The following is a 19,337-nucleotide window of genomic DNA, read 5'->3' as shown; positions in this document are numbered from 1 at the left end:
AGTAAAGATAATTTAAAAATGGCTTCAACAGTGCATTGACAAGAACTGCCAGAGAGGTTCAAGCTAGATTCAGAAAGGACATGGAACGAGGTATATCGTTGCTGACATCAGATGCATCTTGGTGGAAAGCATAGAATACCAGAAAGATGTTTACCCGTGCTTTACAGAGCAAAGACTTTCGACTATGTGGATCATTACAAGCTATGGACAACATTGGGGAGAATGAGTATTTCAGAACACTTAATTGTGCTCTTTAAGGAGCTCCGGTAGCGTAGTGGTTACGAATCGGGCTGCAAACCGCAAGGTCAGCAGTTCGAAACTACCAGCTGCTCCGCAGGAGAAAGATGAGGCGATCTGCTCCCGTAAAGATTTACAGCCTCGGAAACCCTATTCAGGGTCGCTATGGGTCGAAACCGACTCGACGGCACTTAACAACAACAACAATTGTGCTCTTTAGGAGTCTGTACCTAAACCAAGACGCAGTTGTTCAAACAGAACAAGGGAATACTGAATGGTTTAAAATCAGGAAGGTCACCATACTTACTCAATCTGTATACAGAGCATATAATCTGAGACGCTGAATTATATGAAGAAGAACACGCCATCAAGATTGAAGGAAGACTTCTTAACAACTTGTGATATGCAGATGATACAACCTTCTTTGCTGAAAGGGAAGAGGGCTCAAGATACTAATGAAGATCAATGACCACAGCCTTTGGTATATATTACACCTCTAGGTAAAGAAAACAAAAAACCTCACTATTGGACCAATAAATAACATCACTATGTTGTTGTTAAGTACCATCAAGTTGTTTCTGACCGATAGCGACCTTGTATAGGGTTTCCGAGGAGTGACTGGTAAGCTTGAACCACTGACTTTGCAGTTCAAATGGCTTTGCAGTTACATCATGATAAATGGAGTTAAAAATTGACTTTGTCAAAGACATCATTTTGGTGGGATCCATTATTAACCCTCATGGAAGCAGCAGTCAAGAAATCAAGCAATGTTTAGCACTCCACAATCTGCTGTTCATTAGCAAAGATGCCCGTTTGAGAACTAGCATGTACTTGACCTAAGTCTCAGCATTTTAGTAGCCTTATGTTAAGTTGTTATGTGCTGTCAAGTTGGTTTCAACTCATAGCCACCCTGTATAGGGTTTCCAAGAAGTGGCTGGTCAGTTTGAACCACCAACCTTATGATTCAAACCAACCTTGCAGTCCAGGGCTTTATCCCACAGCACTGCACTATGACTCCAATAGCCTCAAATATATGTGGAAATTGGGCTGTGAATAAGGAAGACCATAGAAGAATTGATGTATTTGAATTATGGTCTCAGGAGAAAAATATTAAAAGTACCATGGACTGCCATGGTATTGATGTTAAGTGCTGTCGAGTTGGTTCCGACCCGAAAGCCTCCCTGTATAGGGTTTCCAAGGCTCAGCTGGTGAGCTTGAATCGCTGACCTTGAAGTTCAAACCGACTTTTAAGTCCAGTGCATTATACCACACAGAGCCACACCAGGACTCCATAGATTGCCATAACAACAGACTAAGAAAATAGTCAGAATTCTTCTTAGAAGTCAGTGTAGTGAGACTTTCTCTCTCATACTTTAGACATATTATCAGGAGGGATCAGTGTCTTGAGAGGGACATGATGCTTGGTGAAGTTGGAGAGTCAGCGAAGACTCCTAATGAGATAGATTGGCATAGTAGAGCAACAATTGGCTCAAGCATAACAATGAGGATGGCACAGGACTGGGCACTGATTTGTTCGGTTTAGCATAGAGTCATTATGATCGGAGCCTTACAACAACAGTGTCAGTGGATTTTGGGTACCCTAGACATTCTTTAAATTATCATTATATAAAATAATGACGGCAAGAGAAACTCATGGTAATAACCTGATTTATGACAATGGTAATTAAATAGTTTTTATTTATTGCATGATACTCAGATAAAGACCTCTTTACATCACAGTATTTTTCTTTAATTGCAGTGTGCATGGCTCATTCATTTTCACTTTGCAAATTCACTATTGTTTTCTTACCTACTACTATGTGAGGTTTTATGACTTAACTCTGACCTTATACCTTGTAGTTTTCCCCTTTAAATTTTATTTTTATTTTGGTGGACCATTTCTTAAACTTGTATGATTTAACAGAAATACGTATTGAACATGCTTCATTCCACTTTGTAAATTATTGAAATGATTAAAAAGAGCATAAGAAACCAGCTCCTTTTCCACTTTTACTTATAATTCATGCCATTTTTGAATCATTTGGTTTTTATTTTCTTAATCCATAAAATAGTAAGAATTTCCAGATACAAAGGGCATTTTTAGGAATTGAAAATAATTTTGATAAAGATCTGTTATTTTGTTTGCAAGATCTGTTATCTTTTGTTTTGTTTTTTATGATTTTGTTTGCCATCTAGTTGGTTCTGATTCTATATAACCCTATATAGGGTTTTTAAGAGTAGCTTGTGGGTTTGAACTGCCAACTTTGTGGTTAGCCGTCCAGTGCTTATCCTTAAGTGCCACAGAAGTCTGATAAAATTAGTCCTGAGTACTACAGCATGTACCCATAGCGGCAGTGTTTCGTTCTGCTGTGCATAAGGTTGCTATGGGTCGGTACCGACTCGATGGCACCTAAAACAACACTACAGCATGTATTTAACATGGAAATAATTCACATTATAACCTAAAATAATTATTGTCTGGATATGGAATAAAATACTTTAATAACAAAAGGTAGTTACTGTGTACTGCTATTGTCTTAAAATGCCATTTGTGGAGCTATGGGTTAATGTATTGCACTCCACTATCTGCTGTTCATTAGCAAAGATGCCAATTTGGGAACTAAGGTACATTTGACCTAAGTCTTGGCATTTCAGTAGCCTTATGTTACTGCACAGTTGCTTTGAACTATAAGTTCAGTGGTTTAAGCTCATCACCTTCTTCTTGGAAACCCTGTACAAGGTTGCTATGGGTCAGAACCAATTCGATAGCACTTAACAGCAACAACAGCATTGTTGCTAGATGCCGTGGAGTTGATTTCAACTCATTGACCCCATGTGACAGAGTAGAATTATCCTGTAGGATTTTCTGTGGGTTCCATGAGTCAGAATTGACTTGTTTACTAACAACAACAACATCAGCAGTCTTTATTTACATGAGCACGTTGCCATGTCTTTCTCCTGTAGAATTGCTTAGTGGGTTAGAACCTCCAACCTTTCAGTTGGCTAGTGCTTACCTTTTGCACTATCAAGGCTCCTTTACAAATTTAATAATTTAAGTGTATTTTCACAATATTTGTTATTGTTGTTATTTGCCATGACAATATTAGTGATAGTAATAAAACTCAGATATAAAAAAATCTAAGCAGTCTGCCATTTAGAAAAGCAGTAAATAAACAATACATAATAGTTCCTAATTATTCAACTCTTAAGTCTTTACCCTGAAAATATTGTGTTCCAATATATTTTCATCCTTATGGATTCAGATAACTTAGGCATACAGGCTAAAATGTTACTAAAATGCTTGTTTTACTGGCCCCAAGTTTTCTTGCCTAAGATAAACTCTGTCAGTATTTTGTGTACAACTTCATATTGTTGTATAGCCTAAGGCATTTGACATATATTTAAATGCTTATTTGTAATACTCAATACCTAAAATATTCTTGAAATGTAATAAAGACCATAATGATATAGCATATATGTTTATTTCTCTCAATTCCTTGGTGTATTTACTTTTTTTCCCTAAGAAATTAATCATTAAAGGTAATGGTGAAGTCTCTAATATGTATGCAAAACACTATTTTATGCATTTTTCAAATATATCAAAATGATATTACCCTATTGTTAGGTGCCATTGAGTTGGTTCTCACTCATAGGAACTCTGTGTACAACTGAAATAAACACTGCCTGGTCCTACGTCGTCTTCACAACTGTTGCCATGTTTGAGTCCATCTTTGTAGCCACTGTGGCAATCCATCTCATTAAAGGTTTCTCTATTTTTTTGCCAATCCTCTAGTTTATCAAACATATTATCCTTCTCCAGGGACTGGTCCCTCCTGAATGAGTCTCATCATCCTAGCTTCTAAAGGAGTAGTCTGTGTGTACTTCTTCCAAGACAGATTTGTCCATTTTTCTGGCAGACCATGATATATTTACTATTCTTCACCAGTGCTATAATTCAAAGGCATCAAATTCCTTATGCATTGCCCAGCTTTTACATGCATTTGAGATCATTGAAAATAACATGACTTGGGTCAGATGCGACTTAATCTTCAAAGTGACATCTTTGTTGCTTTATATGAAAGGGCTTCAAATAGTCATGGAATGAAAAAAATAATGAAAAGATCATGGAAATTTTACTTGAGCTTTTTGAAGGCTCCTTGCATACATCATATTCCAGCTTGCTTTTTCTACTTATTAGCTATCTGTTGTTGATACATACACATATGGTTTTCTTCATTCTGAATCTCTAAAACATTCAGGCTTCCATTTTTTTAAAAAATCACTTATTTTTTAAATCATAAAAATCACTTAGATGTGTGTCATAAGGAAACTGAAATAAGCTGCATTCCGAAAAATAACAAAACAAAACAAAACAAAAAAACAGGTTCCTGAGATTTCCTTTCAACAATACTTTTGAAACACAGATAAAATTACTTCCTGTCTCTCAGTTTCCTGTATCCATGGCAACCTTGTTTTACACATGCACTGTAGAGGAACCAATGGGAAGAGTGGTGTTTCCTGAACAAACTTAAAAAAGAAAACCTTAGAGGGGGGCGGAGGTGTACAATACCACAGAAAGAAGTGGAGTTTAGAAATGTCGCTTAGCAGATTTAAAAAGAAATTCTGCACTTAAATCATCCTGGAGATAATGCTATGAATTTCCATTTTTTGGTAAGATTTTTTTATTTAAATATGATCTTTCAACTAAAATGGTAAATAATTTGCGTTTATTAAATATAATAATTTAAAGAAAGCTTAATTGTTCTGTAATGAATTTGTATTTTCACTAATTGTAATGTTTCTTAATTGATATTTGGCTTTGTTCTACGTTGAAGATCATATTATGGGCATTTTACATATAAAAAAAGACTTCCATCCTTTATCATCATTTGTCATTTGATTATATTTATAATATTTTAAGCTAACTCAGCATTTTATTTTGCAATTCATTAAATTTGAATTAACATTTTGCTAAACAGTGAGTTTAACAGCCTGTAGGTAAATAATCCTAGAACATGTTCTAACTGTCGTTATCTTTTGCTTTTACTATATTATGAGAGGACTTTAGAACGTAAAAGTTCCATTATCTTTTCATTCCATTTCCCACAAACGTTTGGAATCCCTTTGTATGATTCATGATATTTATTACTATTAGGAATAAAAACAAAGTATAGTACAGAATTTCTAATATTATTATAGACATTCAACCTAAGAACTTTCTGATGATTTACAGTTTTACCTTCTCTTTTTATAGCCAATTCTGATATGAACAGAAAAACCAACAACAGGGCTATGTGTGGATTACAATTTTCTCTGCATTGCCTACGACTGTTTCTACTTGTTACCTGTTATTTTATATTATTATACCATAAAGAAATACTTGGATGTCCGTCTATGTGCCAACTCTGCACTGGGAAACAGATTAACTGTCGTAATTTAGGCCTTTCAAGTATTCCCAAGAATTTTCCTGAAAGTGCAGTTTTTCTGTATCTGACTGGAAATAATATATCACATATAACTGAAAGTGAATTTACTGGACTTTATTCTCTTGTAGCATTGTATTTGGATAATTCCAGTATTGTATATGTATACCCAAAAGCTTTTGTTGAGCTGAAGCATCTGTATTTCCTATATCTAAATGATAACTTTATAAAACGCTTGGATCCTGGGATGTTTGAGGGCCTTTCAAATCTTCGTAATTTATATTTACAGTCTAATCAAGTATCTTTCATTCCAAGAGGAGTATTTCATGATCTAGTTTTAGTCCAGTACTTAAATCTACAAAGGAATCACCTCACTATCCTTGGGAGTGGTACCTTTGTTGGTATGATTGCTCTTAGAACTCTTGACTTATCAAATAATAAAATTTTGAGGATATCAAACTCAGGCTTTCAACATCTTGGAAATCTTGATTGTTTGTATTTAGAAAGTAATAACTTAACAAAAGTACCATCAAATGCTTTTGGAGTACTTAAGAGTCTTAAAAGACTTTCTTTGTCTCATAACCATATTGAAGCAATACAGCCCTTCGCATTTAAAGGACTTGTCAACTTGGAGTATCTCCTCTTGAAAAATGCAAAAATTAAAAATGTTACTAGGGATGGGCTTAGTGGAATTAATAATCTTAAATACTTAATATTAAGTCATAATGATATTGAAAATTTAAATTCTGACACATTTAGTGTGTTAACAAATTTAATATATCTTCAGCTAGATAGAAACAGAATAATCAACATTGATGATGATACATTTGAAAACATGGGAGCATCTTTGAAGATCCTTAACTTGTCATTTAATAATCTTACAGACTTACACCCAAAGGTCCTTAAGCCATTGTCTTCATTGATTCATCTTCAGGCAAATTCTAATCCTTGGGAATGTAACTGCCAACTATTGGGCCTTCGAGACTGGCTAGTGTCTTCAGCCATTACTCTCAACATCTATTGTCAGAATCCCCCATCTCTGCGTGGCAGAGCATTGCATTATATTAAGTGGACTGACTTTACAAATTGTGCTACATCTTCATCAAATGTATCCAGAACTTGGGCTGAAAAATCTCTTCATATTCATCACAAGACCACTGCATTAATGATGGCCTGGCATAAAGTAACCACAAATGGTAAACATTTGGAAAACGCTGAGACTGGAAGCATTACTTTTGGGGAACAAATTCATACATCACCTGCCAGTAGATTTTTTCAAGAGAATACCTTTGGTAATCCATTAGAAACAACTGCAGTGTTACCTATGCAAATACAGCTTACTTCTTCTATTAATGTAAACTTTGAAGAAAACAGTCCTCTACCAAGTGATGCTGCACCAGTGTCAGGAAAAACATCTCTAATTTGTGCACAAGAAGTTGAGAAGTTGAATGAGGCTTTTGACATATTGCTAGCCTTTTTCATTTTAGCTTGTGTTTTGATCATTTTTCTGATCTACAAGATTGTTCAATTTAAGCAAAAACTAAAGGCATCAGAAAACTCAGGGGAAAATAGACTTGAGTACTACAGTTTTTATCAGTCAGCGAGATATAATATAGCAGGCTCAATTTGTAACACTTCCCCAAATTCTCTAGAAAGCCCTGGTTTGGAGCAAAGTCAGCTTCATAAACAGATTGTTCCAGAAAGTGAGGTTATTATCTTTGAACATTCTGCTTTATAATTCAGTTCAACTAATGCTGGCTATCGGAAAACTTCAATGCCATGGATGTAAATTAAAGGGGGTACCCTCTTAGATACTTTATTTGTAAATATAGTGAATTATATGATCTTACCATTATTGAAATATTTTTAATAATTTGTGAATTGCATACATACTTTCTTTGGCAGGCAGTGTACTAAGTAATCATAAAGCTAACATTTTTATGTAACATTACTAAGCACTCCAAGTGTCATATTTAATCCTTAAACAGTCGTGTAAGGTAGTACCATCAACATTTTACAGGTAAGAAAATCTAGTTAGAATTTATGTAACTGTCTCAAATTCTCACACTTGGGACACTTTTAAGTCTTTCTGACTGTTAATACCATAGGTTTAATTTCATACTATATGGCTGCTTAGGTACTGTAATTTTAATTGCAACAACATAGAAGATACTGTTACTGTCCTCAATAAAATTTGAAATTGAGAGAAGGACACGATTACAGTATGGAAAGTGCTATATCGTGAAGTGCTATTGATTATAACATACATAGATGTCAGATTTGGCATTATGTAAAAAGCAATACTGAAACTGGATCATAAAGGATAAATGATCTTGGCCCATTGAAGAAAGGTAGAAGCGTTGAAGGGGGAAAAAAAATCTGCTTTTCAGGAACTAAAAGAAGTACATTACTATAGGAGTTGTAAGTAGTGCTTTAAGATTTGAAGCTGGAAAAATATATCAGGTGATGAAAAATAATATATTTTCATGTTTTGTTCTGAGGTTAATGAAGAACCACTGAAGGAATTAAAGCAGTGGAGTGACATGATTAAATTTACCCTTTAGGCAGTTCATTCTTATTCTGGAGGGAGCAACAAGACCAGAGACAGGATTATTTGGGTAGAAATCAAAATCATTAATTCAGGGGAGAGATGCAGCAGGTGTGGGCCAGAGTCGTGGCATAGAGGATGGATAGATTCTAGATTCTAGAGCTTGGTGATTGGATGAGGAATGAGCTTGAGCAAAATGTCAAAGATATACTCAATTTTTGACATAGGCAGCTTTATGTTACATTGACCAAACTAAGGAAAAAGGGGTTGGGGTATGGGTATTGACAAATTAAAGAGTTCAGTGTTTTTCTGCCCAATATGCCAAAAGTGTATGACACATTCTTAATATTAATAACAACTACTTGAGCAATGATTTTGGAAAACAATAAGTGGGATTATGAAAGAGCCCACAGGAAATGTTAGTAGCCTCAGCTGAGAATCTTTAATATAAATGGGAATTGGAGCTGTGGAAGTATAATGTTTTCCCTACTAGTATAAATTTTTATATGTGTATTATTATTCAGAGTATTCGGCATATAGAAGTGCCTATACTTGTTGATTTACAGTAGTGCCGACTGAAGCACAGATATATGTTAAGAATTTCTTCTTAAACATTTAATCTTTCAGCTTTGTATCTGTTTCTCGTTTCTCCAAAATTGTATTAAAAATTATTACTGTCCATATAAAATTAGCTTGAAACAATCTGGGAGTATTTAAGCTAAGTGATAATAGTTGAGTTTGTATTATCAAACAAAAAGGCTAATAAGAAGGTGTTATGCTACTGGTCTCTCTGTGTGCAGAAGAAAGAAGATGAAAATTGAAGATGCTTGGTTGGAATCAAGTAGTTCAGTGGACCAATGGAGCAGGTGAACATCAATCACTACAACTGTGAGATCAGAAGGACTATGTGGTGCCTGACTGTCACAGTCAAGTGTTCTGAAAGGAAACATTAGAAGGTACCAGATAGAGTAGGAGAAAATGTGGACCAAAATTCAAAATTGTAAGTAAAGACCAGACTTAAAGATCAGAAAGAGACTGGAGGAACCAAGACCGTGGCCCTCAACTACCCTTTAGGTCTGGAACCGAACTCACCCCCGTGGCCCAATTTTCAGCCAAGTGATAGATATATAAGGGGGACAAGAACACTCATCACATCTGCTCACCATGGAATGGTCAGTCATTCAAGATCAAAAAGGCAACATTTACCTAAGGACAAAGTTGAGAAGGGATGGAAAGGAGAGTGAAATGGAAATAGGAACCACAGGGAGGAAGTGGGTAATTGTTGCATGGATGAGATTGCAGTCATTGAGATAAAACAAAGTGTGTGATTTGTTGCATGCAAAACTGATGATCTTATCTGTAAGTCACTCAGTTCACAATAAAAACGTAAAAAAATCAAATCTGCAAAGATCCTTTTTTCTGGCTCTTGTTGTTATTAGTTGCCATGAGTTGATTGCAACTCAGAGCATTCCTACCTGTGCAAAGTAGAACTGCTTGCTCCATAGGTTTTCAATGCTGTGACCTTTCAGAATGTGAGCTTCAGACCTGTCTTCCAAATTGCCAGTCTTTCAGCTAGTAGTTGAATGCTTAACCATTCGCTCCACTCAGGGACCTTCCTCCTTTCCTTATAGAGTAACATTTAAAGGTTTCAGAGGTTACACCCTGATAATTTTTGTGGCCATTATTCAGCCTGGTGTGGCATGTAGGATAAGCACTGGACTGAAGGGTCAGTTTGAACCACAAGGTAGGCAGTTCCAATGTATCAACTGCACCTTGAAAACACCATACAGAGTCTGTGAGTCAGAACTGACTCAGTGGCACTTAACAACAATAACATTATTCATCCTACTACCTACCAGCCATTTGGAACCAACTCAATCACAATTAACAACATAAAAATACAGCAAAGGGGAGCAACACCACCATCCAAAAATAACAAAGGTGTTATGTCATCCATTATATTTGGTTAATAAACTTAAGAAACTCAGAATTACTTGGAAGCCAGAATCCTGTCCTCTTCCCCATAGAGTTCTTGATTGATTAGATAAGGGTTTGGGCCTGAGAATTTGCAGTTCTAACAAGTTTACTGCTGCTGGTGGCCAAAAGTCACACTTGAAAAACTCCTACATCAAGATATTGACGAAACAAACTGAAAGGGACTGTGGAGTGGTTTTGATACAAACCCAGAAATTGCAAAGAGAAAGGAAAGGTCCCCTCTCCTCCAACCCCCACAATATCACCACCACAAGGAACGCTGGTGGCACTGTGGGTAAGGTGGTAGGCTAGTAACCATAAGGTTAGTGGTTTAATTGCACCAGCTTCTCTGCAGGAAAAAGATGATATGTTTGCTCCCTTAAAGATTTACAGTTTCACAAATCCTATGTAGGATCTATAAGTGGGTTTGACTCAGTGACAGCGAGTTCAGTTTTTTTGTTACCAACACCACAGGTATTGTAAAACAATCCTCTCTGCCCTGGTGTGGTGCTTCAGGCATAATGCTCAGGATTGCAAGGTTGGGGGTTCAAACTTGCCAGCTGCTCCTCGAAAACCCTATAGAGGGTCACTGTGAGTCGAAACCAACTCAGTGGCACATAACAACAACAACACCTTTCTTCACCTAGTTTAATGCTTGCCCTTTGCCTAAACCAAAATCAGCAGAAAATGTGAATATCTTAATGGAATCTGTTACAACTTTAAGTACTCATTTTATTATAGAAGAGTGTGATATGTGCTTTACCTCAAAAGCCATTTTAAGTAATTTGTTGTTTTTCTTTGTTCAGTCACCCCACTACTTACAACTCTTATTAAAATCCTTTATAATTACTAAAAGTTGCATGTTCATTGAAAAAATTAAAACAGTATGGCAATATATAGGGTAAAAAGTGAACACCTTCCTAGTCCCTTAGTTCTCACCAGCTAAGCCATAGCTCCCAGGTGTGACACCATAGGATAAGCACTCTACCTCAAGGTCAGTGTGAACTGCAAGGTTGGTGGTTCAAACTCACCAGCCCCTCCTCAGAAATCCTTCTATACAGGGTTGCAGTGAGGCTGAACCAACTTGATGGCACTTAGCAACAACAACAAAACTACTTCAAAGATATTTGGGAGCAGCAGATCTGGTTATTTGATACTAGAATAAATCCATAGAGTGAATTATTTATCTTGATCTTAAAGCAGAATTCCTCCTAAATCCAAAGAAAGCAATTCCCTGATAGGGTCCATTGTGTCAGTACTGACTCATAGTGACCCTATGCAAACAGCACAAAACACTGCCCAATCTTGCGCCAAGCTCACAATCTCTGCAATGCTTGAACCCATTGCTTCTGCCACTGTGACAATTTTCCTCCCTTTATTGATCTCCACTTTATCAAGCATGATGTCCTCCTCCAGTAACTGATCCCTCCTGATAATATGTCTGAACTTCAAAGACGAAGTTTGGCCATCCTGGAGCGTTTTGGCTATACTTCCAACACAGATTTCATTGTTCTTCTGGCAGTCCGTAGTATTTTTAATATTCTCCTTCAACTCCATAACTCAATGCATTAGATTTTCTATGGTCTTCTTTATTCACTGTCCACATGCATATGAGGTTATTAAAAATACCATGGATTGACTAATGCACACTTTAGCCCTCAAGCTGACAACTTTGCTTTTGAATGCTTTATCTTAAGAGGTCTTCTGCAGTAGATTTGCCTAATGTAAGATGTCATTTAATTTCTTGACTGCTGCTTCCATGAGGGCTGATGGTTGATCTGAGCAAAATGAAGTCTTTGACAACTTCAATCTTTTCTCCATTTATATGGATGTTATTGACTGGTTCAGTGGTGAGGATTTTTGTTCTCTTTTACGTTGGTGTGCAACCCATACCAAAGGTTGTGGTCTTTGATCTTCATGAGTGTTTTATTACCTCTTAGTTTTCAGCAAGCAAGGTTGTATCATCTGCATATTAAAGGTTGTTAATGAGTCTTCCTCCAACCCTGATGACATGTTTTTCTTCCTGTAGTCCAGCTTCTCGAATTATTTACTCAGCATACAGATTGAATAAGTATGGTGACAGAATACAACACTGGTGCATACTTTTCCTAATTTAAAACCAGTTGGTTTTCCCATGTTCCATTCAAACAACTGTCTCATAGTCTATGTACAGGTTACTCATGAGCACAGTTAAGTGTTCCAGAATATTCATTCTCCCCAAAGTTGTCCATAGTGTGTCATGACCCACACAATTAAAAACTTTTGCATACTCAGCAAAGCACAGGTAAATATCTTTTTGGTATTCTCTGCTTTCCACCAAGATCCATCTGACCTCAACAGTGATATCTCTCTTTCCATGTCCTTGACTGACTCCAGCTTGAACCTATGGCAGTTCTCTGTCAGTGTACTGTTGCAGCCGTGTTTGAATTACCTTTAACAAAATTTTGCTTGCATGTGATATTAAATATATTGTCTCATGATTTCCACAGTCCATTGGGTCTTTATGGAATGAATACAAATACGGATCTTCTCCAATCAGTTGGCAAGGTATCTTCTTCCACATTTCTTGTCATAGATGAGTGAGTACATCAACTATGACAAGAAAATTGCATATGACAAGGACAGTCAGTTTGTTGAGATTTCAATTTGTATTCCATAAGTTCCCAGAGCCTTGTTTTTTAGCTATGCTTTTATTGTACCTTGGACTTCTCTTCCTTCTATATCACTGGCTTTTGATCATACTCTTCCTTCAATATCATTGGCTCTTGATCATATGTTACCTCTTGAAATAGTTAAACATCTACCATTTCTTTTTGGTACAGTGACTTTGTGTATTCCTTCCATCTTCTTTGGACGTTTTCTGCATCATTCAATATTTTTCCCATAGTATACTTCAATATTTCAAGTCAAGCTTGAGTAATGCTGAGCGTGTTCTTCCCTTTTGGTTTCCAAATTCCAAGTCTTTGTACATTTCAGTATAATATTTGAGGCTGTCTTCTCGAACTGCCCTTAGAAAATTTCTATTCAACTCTTTTACCTTCTCATATCTTCCATTTGCTTTAGCTTCCCTACATTGAAGAACAAATTTCAGAGCCTCTTCTGACATCCATTTTTGTCTTTTCTTTCTTTCTTTCCTTTCTTTCTTTGTCTTCATAATGATCCTTTGCTTTCTTCCTGTATGATGTTCTTGATGTCATTCCACAACTCTTCTGGTCTTCGGTCTTTAGTATTTAATGCATCAAATCTGATTCATACTTCGTACATTCCATGTTCCAATTATTAATGATGTTTATAGCTGTTTCTCTTCATTTTGAGTTGTGCCCCATCAGCAAATGAAGGACCCAAATGCTTTATTCCATTCGTATAATCACAAAGAACTCTTATTTTAAGGAGGCGACTCTTCAGCTGTATTTTGAGTGCCTTTCAACCTGAGGGGCTTACCTTCCGGCATTGTATCTGACTATATTCTGGTGCTTTCTGATCATGTTTCAATAGTCAATATTCTGATGCTGACAGTGTTCCACTGCTATTCATAAGGTTTTCAGTGACAAAGCATTTGGAAGTAGTCCGTCTCTTCTCTATTCTAATCTGTCTTAATTTGGAAGCTCAGTTGAAACCCATCCACTATGGGTGACTTTGCTGGTATTTAAAATATTGGTAGCATAGCTTCCAGAATCACAGCAACCTGCCAGTCACTACAGTATGACAGCTGGCAGACTAGTGTTGAAAATCCAAAGAGAATAATTTAGAAATACAATGGAAAGTTTCTATATTCATTTAGAAGTCCTGGTATAGAATAAGCACTGAACTGCAAGATTGGTGAGTCAAACTCATCAGCTGCTGCTTGGAAACCCTATACAGGGTCAGTATGAGTCGGAACCAACTTGAAAGCACTTAACAATATTCATATGATGGTTAAAATTGACTTAGGCTCAATCAGAAAACTTTTGCCTTATTAATAGCTATTTCTATATGGAGCAGAAGGGACCTTGGTGGTATAGTAGTTAAGCGCTTCACTTAACTGAAAGCTGGTGGTTTGAACCTGTCATCTGCTCTGCAGAAGCATGATATGGCAATCTGCTTTCTTAAATGTTGTTAAGTGCTGCCCAGTTGGTTCTGACTCATATTGACCCTGTATAGGGTTTCTGAGGAGTGGCTGGTGGTTTTGAACCGTTGGCTCGTGGTTCAAATTGACCTTGTGGTCCAGTGCTAATCCTACAGTGCCACACCAGAACTTCTTAACAATTACAGCCTTGGAAATCCTATCTGGCAGTCCTGTTAATTGGGCCACTATGAGTTGGAACCTACTAAGTGACGACGATTTGATTTGGTTGTATATATGGAGCTATGATAGTATATTAGACTCTTAATGTAGTGTTACAGAATCAGCACTGGATTGCGAACCACAAGGCTGGCAGTTCAGACCCATCAGCTGCTCCTCAGAAAACCCTATGTGTCTCTTAATGCCCATGATACCTTCTGTGACATAAAGATGAGATGTGACTTGGATGTTGTGAGAACACCATATGTATAGTATATCTGTGTCTCGTGGATACACATATATCAAAATAACCCCTGCTCAAGCTGCTCTGAATTCCATTAACGCCTGGAGCCTTGGTGTTTGCAAACTTGAAGCTGCAGTTGACTGCCTCTGTGCAGTGCTTTCCTGAGCAGCCCCGGTGAGCCTGGTAGGCATTGGAAGTTCCTGGGACAGAGCATAGTGGCTGTAACCCAATGCCTCCCAACCATCTTCCCAACATGCTGTGGTGCCACAAGCTACACTCTGACCCCTGCAAACTTCATGGTGGCACTGCCACCTGATGCCTTTTCAAACATGTCCCTCCTTTCCACTCCATGGATATGTATTCGTTGGGACATATATGCCATGGTATGAATGTTATGTGGTACATACCTGTGGAAGAAGGCCATACATGGTAGAGTTGGTGACTGTGGGGTCTCATAATCTTCTGAAAGTCAGGGATTGCTAGTGTTTTGTTGCTGGAAAGTTAAGTGATAGAGGTAAGGGTGGATAGACATTGTGAGATTGAGGAAATTGCATACAACATTAAATAGTAGAGGGAAGGAAACCTATGAATATTTGTGTTTCCTCTCAGCTTTTTAAAGTGCTCAGTAGACTCTTAGACATTTTCAAACATGAAAGTTGGAGATTTATTTTGTTGATGTACACTTGTCTTATAGACACTGGTGTCACTTTTGTATCAGAAATAATTGGATAGATTTCATTTTCGTTTTCCTATTGCTCTGTATATTTTATCTTTAGGGAATCCCAGGTGATAATATAATTAGATACCACTGGTATCAGTATTAATACAAGTTAAAGAGGATGGAGAAAACTATAATTAGGAATTTGGATTTTTAAGTGTAATAGCTAGCTATTGAAAGGTATATAATCTCTTGATTTTTAAAGCAAGAGAAAAATATAACCAACAAGCACGTTGATCAGTTACTAGAGAATGGATTAGAGGAAGACAAGAATGAAAACTTCTCCATTTGGAAAATTAAGAGTAAATTTGAGTCATGATATTAATACGTCTTCCTTTTAAGTGTATGGCTTACATCTTATTATAGACAGTATTATGCTTCAAGATAGATGTTAATATGTTCTTTTTGATGATAAATGTTACACCATTCTTTAATTTGTCCTTTCTGGCATAGTAAACCATATGATTGTCAGATTGAAAATGACCAATACCAGTCCATTTTACTTCACGATTGCCTAGGATATAAATCTTTATGCATTCCATTCCATTTTTGACAACTTCTGATTTTCTTAGATTTGTACTTCATACATTCCACGTACTGATTATTTATGTTGTTGTTGTTATGTGCTGTGGAATACACACACACACACATTTTTTAAAGCTTTTGTGAACTGAGTGAACATTTACAGGGCAGAGCATCAGTTTTACATTCAACAAATAGTATTTTGTTTTGTTGCAATGATTACAATCCCCTGTATATACCATCAGTGAATAGTGTTTACCTCTGTTCCCTTTTTGTTGTTGTTATTGATGTATACATACCACACAGAAAATATTTGTTTAAGTATCCAAAGGGCACAGTTTGCAAACCAGTTGCCTGCAGGCACATAGCTTTTCTTAGTCTAAGTGCCTGCAGCCCTCAGCTGCTCTGTCTCTCAATGCCACCATCTCTGAGCTGCCGCTTCTTTGTTGGTTAGGATCCCATGCTCCACTCATGCTCTTCCCTGTTGATGGCCCTAGGGTTCTCTGTTCCTGAAATGAAAGATGAACTACTCCCCCCTTTTTAGTACACCTCTTCTAAATTTACAGTTGTGACAATCACCATTAGTTCTGATAACAATTTCAACTGAATTATAAACGCCTATCCTTATCCTTCCCCGTACCCTTTCACCAGGCCCATCAAGGCAAGAGGAAAACTATTCAGTGGGGATTCTACCTTCCCTTGTTCCGAAACTAAGACCTCTCATGAAAGCTTGTAAGGCAGCCACTTCTTGCCTTTATAGCCCCCCAGTTTTGATAGCCAATGTCTGAGTTGTCTGTCCCTATCAACCCAGTGTACTGAGGATAGAAGCTTGATCTTTGATGGGAAGAATCCTCCTCTTTGGGTTGGAAGTTTGAGTGACTGCATCCATAAGCAAAAGTCCAGTTCATCAAATTGTAGCAATTTATGCTTGGTCCCACTAGCAAACTTATTTATCTTCATCTCGTCGAGTTCTGGCCAGCAAGCCATCCAAGCTAGGTAAAATAGGTACTGTCTCCTAGTTTGGGAGTTCTCACACACCTACCCCCACTTAAGGCCTGATGGTCACTTCTTTCAACTCTAGCCCCCAGTGACTAGGTTGTTGTTTATGGGCTTGGGAGTTCACATGTCTCCCTGAGCTTCAAACCAGCCAGCCCCTCTTCTCTCTTTCATCTCAAGGTCACTGGGTGTCTCTGGAATATGGCCAAACTTGACCCATGTCTTCATTGCTTCCTGTCTCTCACTTCCACTTACAAGGACCAGGGCAATCAAGAGCGAGCATACAATACTGTTCGTGTGTCCCCTTGGAGTTTCAGAACTACAAGAGTGTTTTCCCTGATGGGGGCTGCCTTTTCTTGCTTTGGTGGCTCCAAAGTAAACACTGTGCATGATATTGTAACAGCCAAACAGACTGCCTTTTTCTTTTCTATTTTTTTTCTCTGCTGGTCTTTCATTCCAGAAGTATCTTCTGTTCCTGTGTCTCTTCCAGGTTGATCTGCTTGTCTTTTCTAGTGGGAGTATCCCACCTCAGAAGGTTTTGGGTGGGACTCAGGATTCAACCTAGGGCCCCATACACCACAAAGACTTAGCAAGAAGCCTATTTCACTGGGCAAATTCTAGTATCCCTTTTAGCTAATCCAATCAGTTTATAGGCTGAAGACAGGCAAACAAGCTTTCTGTAATCATATTTCCCAGTATTCCTTTCTGTCCCACTTAAATATCTATTTTTTCCAGTAGTGGGAAGGGAAAACCAGTATCCACAAGACAGTCAAACACCTTAACATTATTTCCCTCCTTTACCCATTCAGACCTTGTCTTGATCCCTATATCACAGAGCCCTGTTTTTCCAAGGTTGTGTGGGGTGGTGGTGGTTGTGGGCTGTGGAGTTGGTTCCGACTCATAGCAACCCTGTATACAGTTTCCAAGGCTGTAAAAGTCTCATTTTTCTCCCACAGAACAGCTGGTAGTTTAGAACTGCTGACCTTGAGGTTAGCAGTCCGACTCTTAATTATTACGCTACCAGAGCTCCAAGGTTGTGTGTACATCACTATTTACCTCGATCCTGTTTATCCCATGCATACCTCCCTAAGTCTTCCCCTATCATCTCTTTTCCTCCATCCCTCCCCTTTCTTGTGTATTGCTTGCCCCCTTACTTATATATTTCCTTTCCCATTTCCCAAGCTATCAAATCCTAACCTGTGAGTTACTGTCCCTTGGTAACAATCAAAGAATGTTTCTTTTAGTATGGAAATCTCTTTTTAAGCTTTCGCAGTAATGGTCTCATGCAATATTTGACCTTTTGTGGTTGATTTCACTCAGCATAAAGTCCTCAAGGTTCATCCATGTTATGAGGTGTTCTGCAACTTCAGCTTTATTTTCCAAGATTGCATAGTATTCCATTGTGTGTTCGTCCCAAAGTTTGGTTATCCATTTTTCCATTGATGGCACTTGGCTGTCTCCATCTTTTTGTCATTGTAAATAGCGCTGTGATGAACACTGGTGTGTATATATCTACTTGTATTTTGGCTCGTATTTCTTGTGGATATATATCAAGAAGAGAAATTGCTGGATCATATAGTATTTCTATTTCCAACTTTCTGAGAAAGCACCATACCATTTTCCAGAGTGGTTGAACCATTTTACAGCCCAACCAGCATTGTAGGAGGGCCTCAGTTTTACCACATCCTTGTCAACACTTGTGTTCTGCTTTTTTGAACTTTGCTATTAAATGCTGGTGTGAGATCATATCTCATTGTTTTGATTTGCATATCTCTTATGGCTAATTATCATGAACTTTTCTTCCTATCTTTGTTGGCTGCCTGAATGTCTTCCTTGTTGAAGTGTCTGTTCCTGTCATGTGTTAATTTTTTGATTGGGTTATTTGTCTTTCTCTTGTAAAGATGTGGTAGTTTCCTTTAAATATTAATGGATATTTGCAGGTGTTTCTCCTCATTTTGAGTTGTACCCCATTAACAAATGAAGGTCCCGAAAGCCTTACTCCGTTTGCGTCATCATGGTTAACTCTGCTTTGAGGAAGCAGCTCTTCCTCAGCCATATTTTGATTACCTTCCAATCTGAGGTGCTTGTCTTCGGACACTATCTGACAGTATTCTGGTGCTATACATCATGCTTCAATATTCAGTATTCTGGTGTTATTTGACAGTGTTCCACTGTTATTCATGAGGTTTTCAGTGGCTAAACATTTGTAAGTAGACTGCCTCTCCTCCTTCCTAGTCTGTTGTCTGGAATCTTAGCAGAAACCTGCCTTAGGGGTGACCCTACTGGTATTTAAAATACTGGGGGCATAACTTCCAGCATCACACTAACACGCAAGTCACCAGAGTACAACAAACTGATAGATGAGTTTTGAATGGATTACAACTTTAGTCAGCATAAAGTTTCCCGGTGGATGC

At 37.6% G+C, this 19,337-nt stretch overlaps 2 protein-coding genes across 2 annotated transcripts in view; both read left to right on the top strand.

Moving 5' to 3' along the window:
- IPO11 (importin 11) overlaps positions 1-19,337 on the top strand; it is a 295,618-nt gene that overhangs the window by 212,190 nt on the left and 64,091 nt on the right. The gene's annotated exons all lie outside the window — the stretch shown is intronic.
- Positions 5,498-7,535, top strand: LRRC70 (leucine rich repeat containing 70). The gene has a single exon (XM_006876188.1). It carries the CDS (start codon positions 5,503-5,505, stop codon positions 7,396-7,398), a length of 1,896 nt encoding a protein of 631 aa, XP_006876250.1. The 5' UTR covers positions 5,498-5,502; the 3' UTR covers positions 7,399-7,535.

Source organism: Chrysochloris asiatica, unplaced genomic scaffold (genome assembly GCF_000296735.1).
Source record: "Chrysochloris asiatica unplaced genomic scaffold, ChrAsi1.0 scaffold00362, whole genome shotgun sequence".
Classification (NCBI taxonomy): domain Eukaryota; kingdom Metazoa; phylum Chordata; class Mammalia; order Afrosoricida; family Chrysochloridae; genus Chrysochloris; species Chrysochloris asiatica.
The sequence above is the reverse complement of the archived record's forward strand: the minus strand, read 5'-3'. Positions and strand labels throughout refer to the sequence as shown.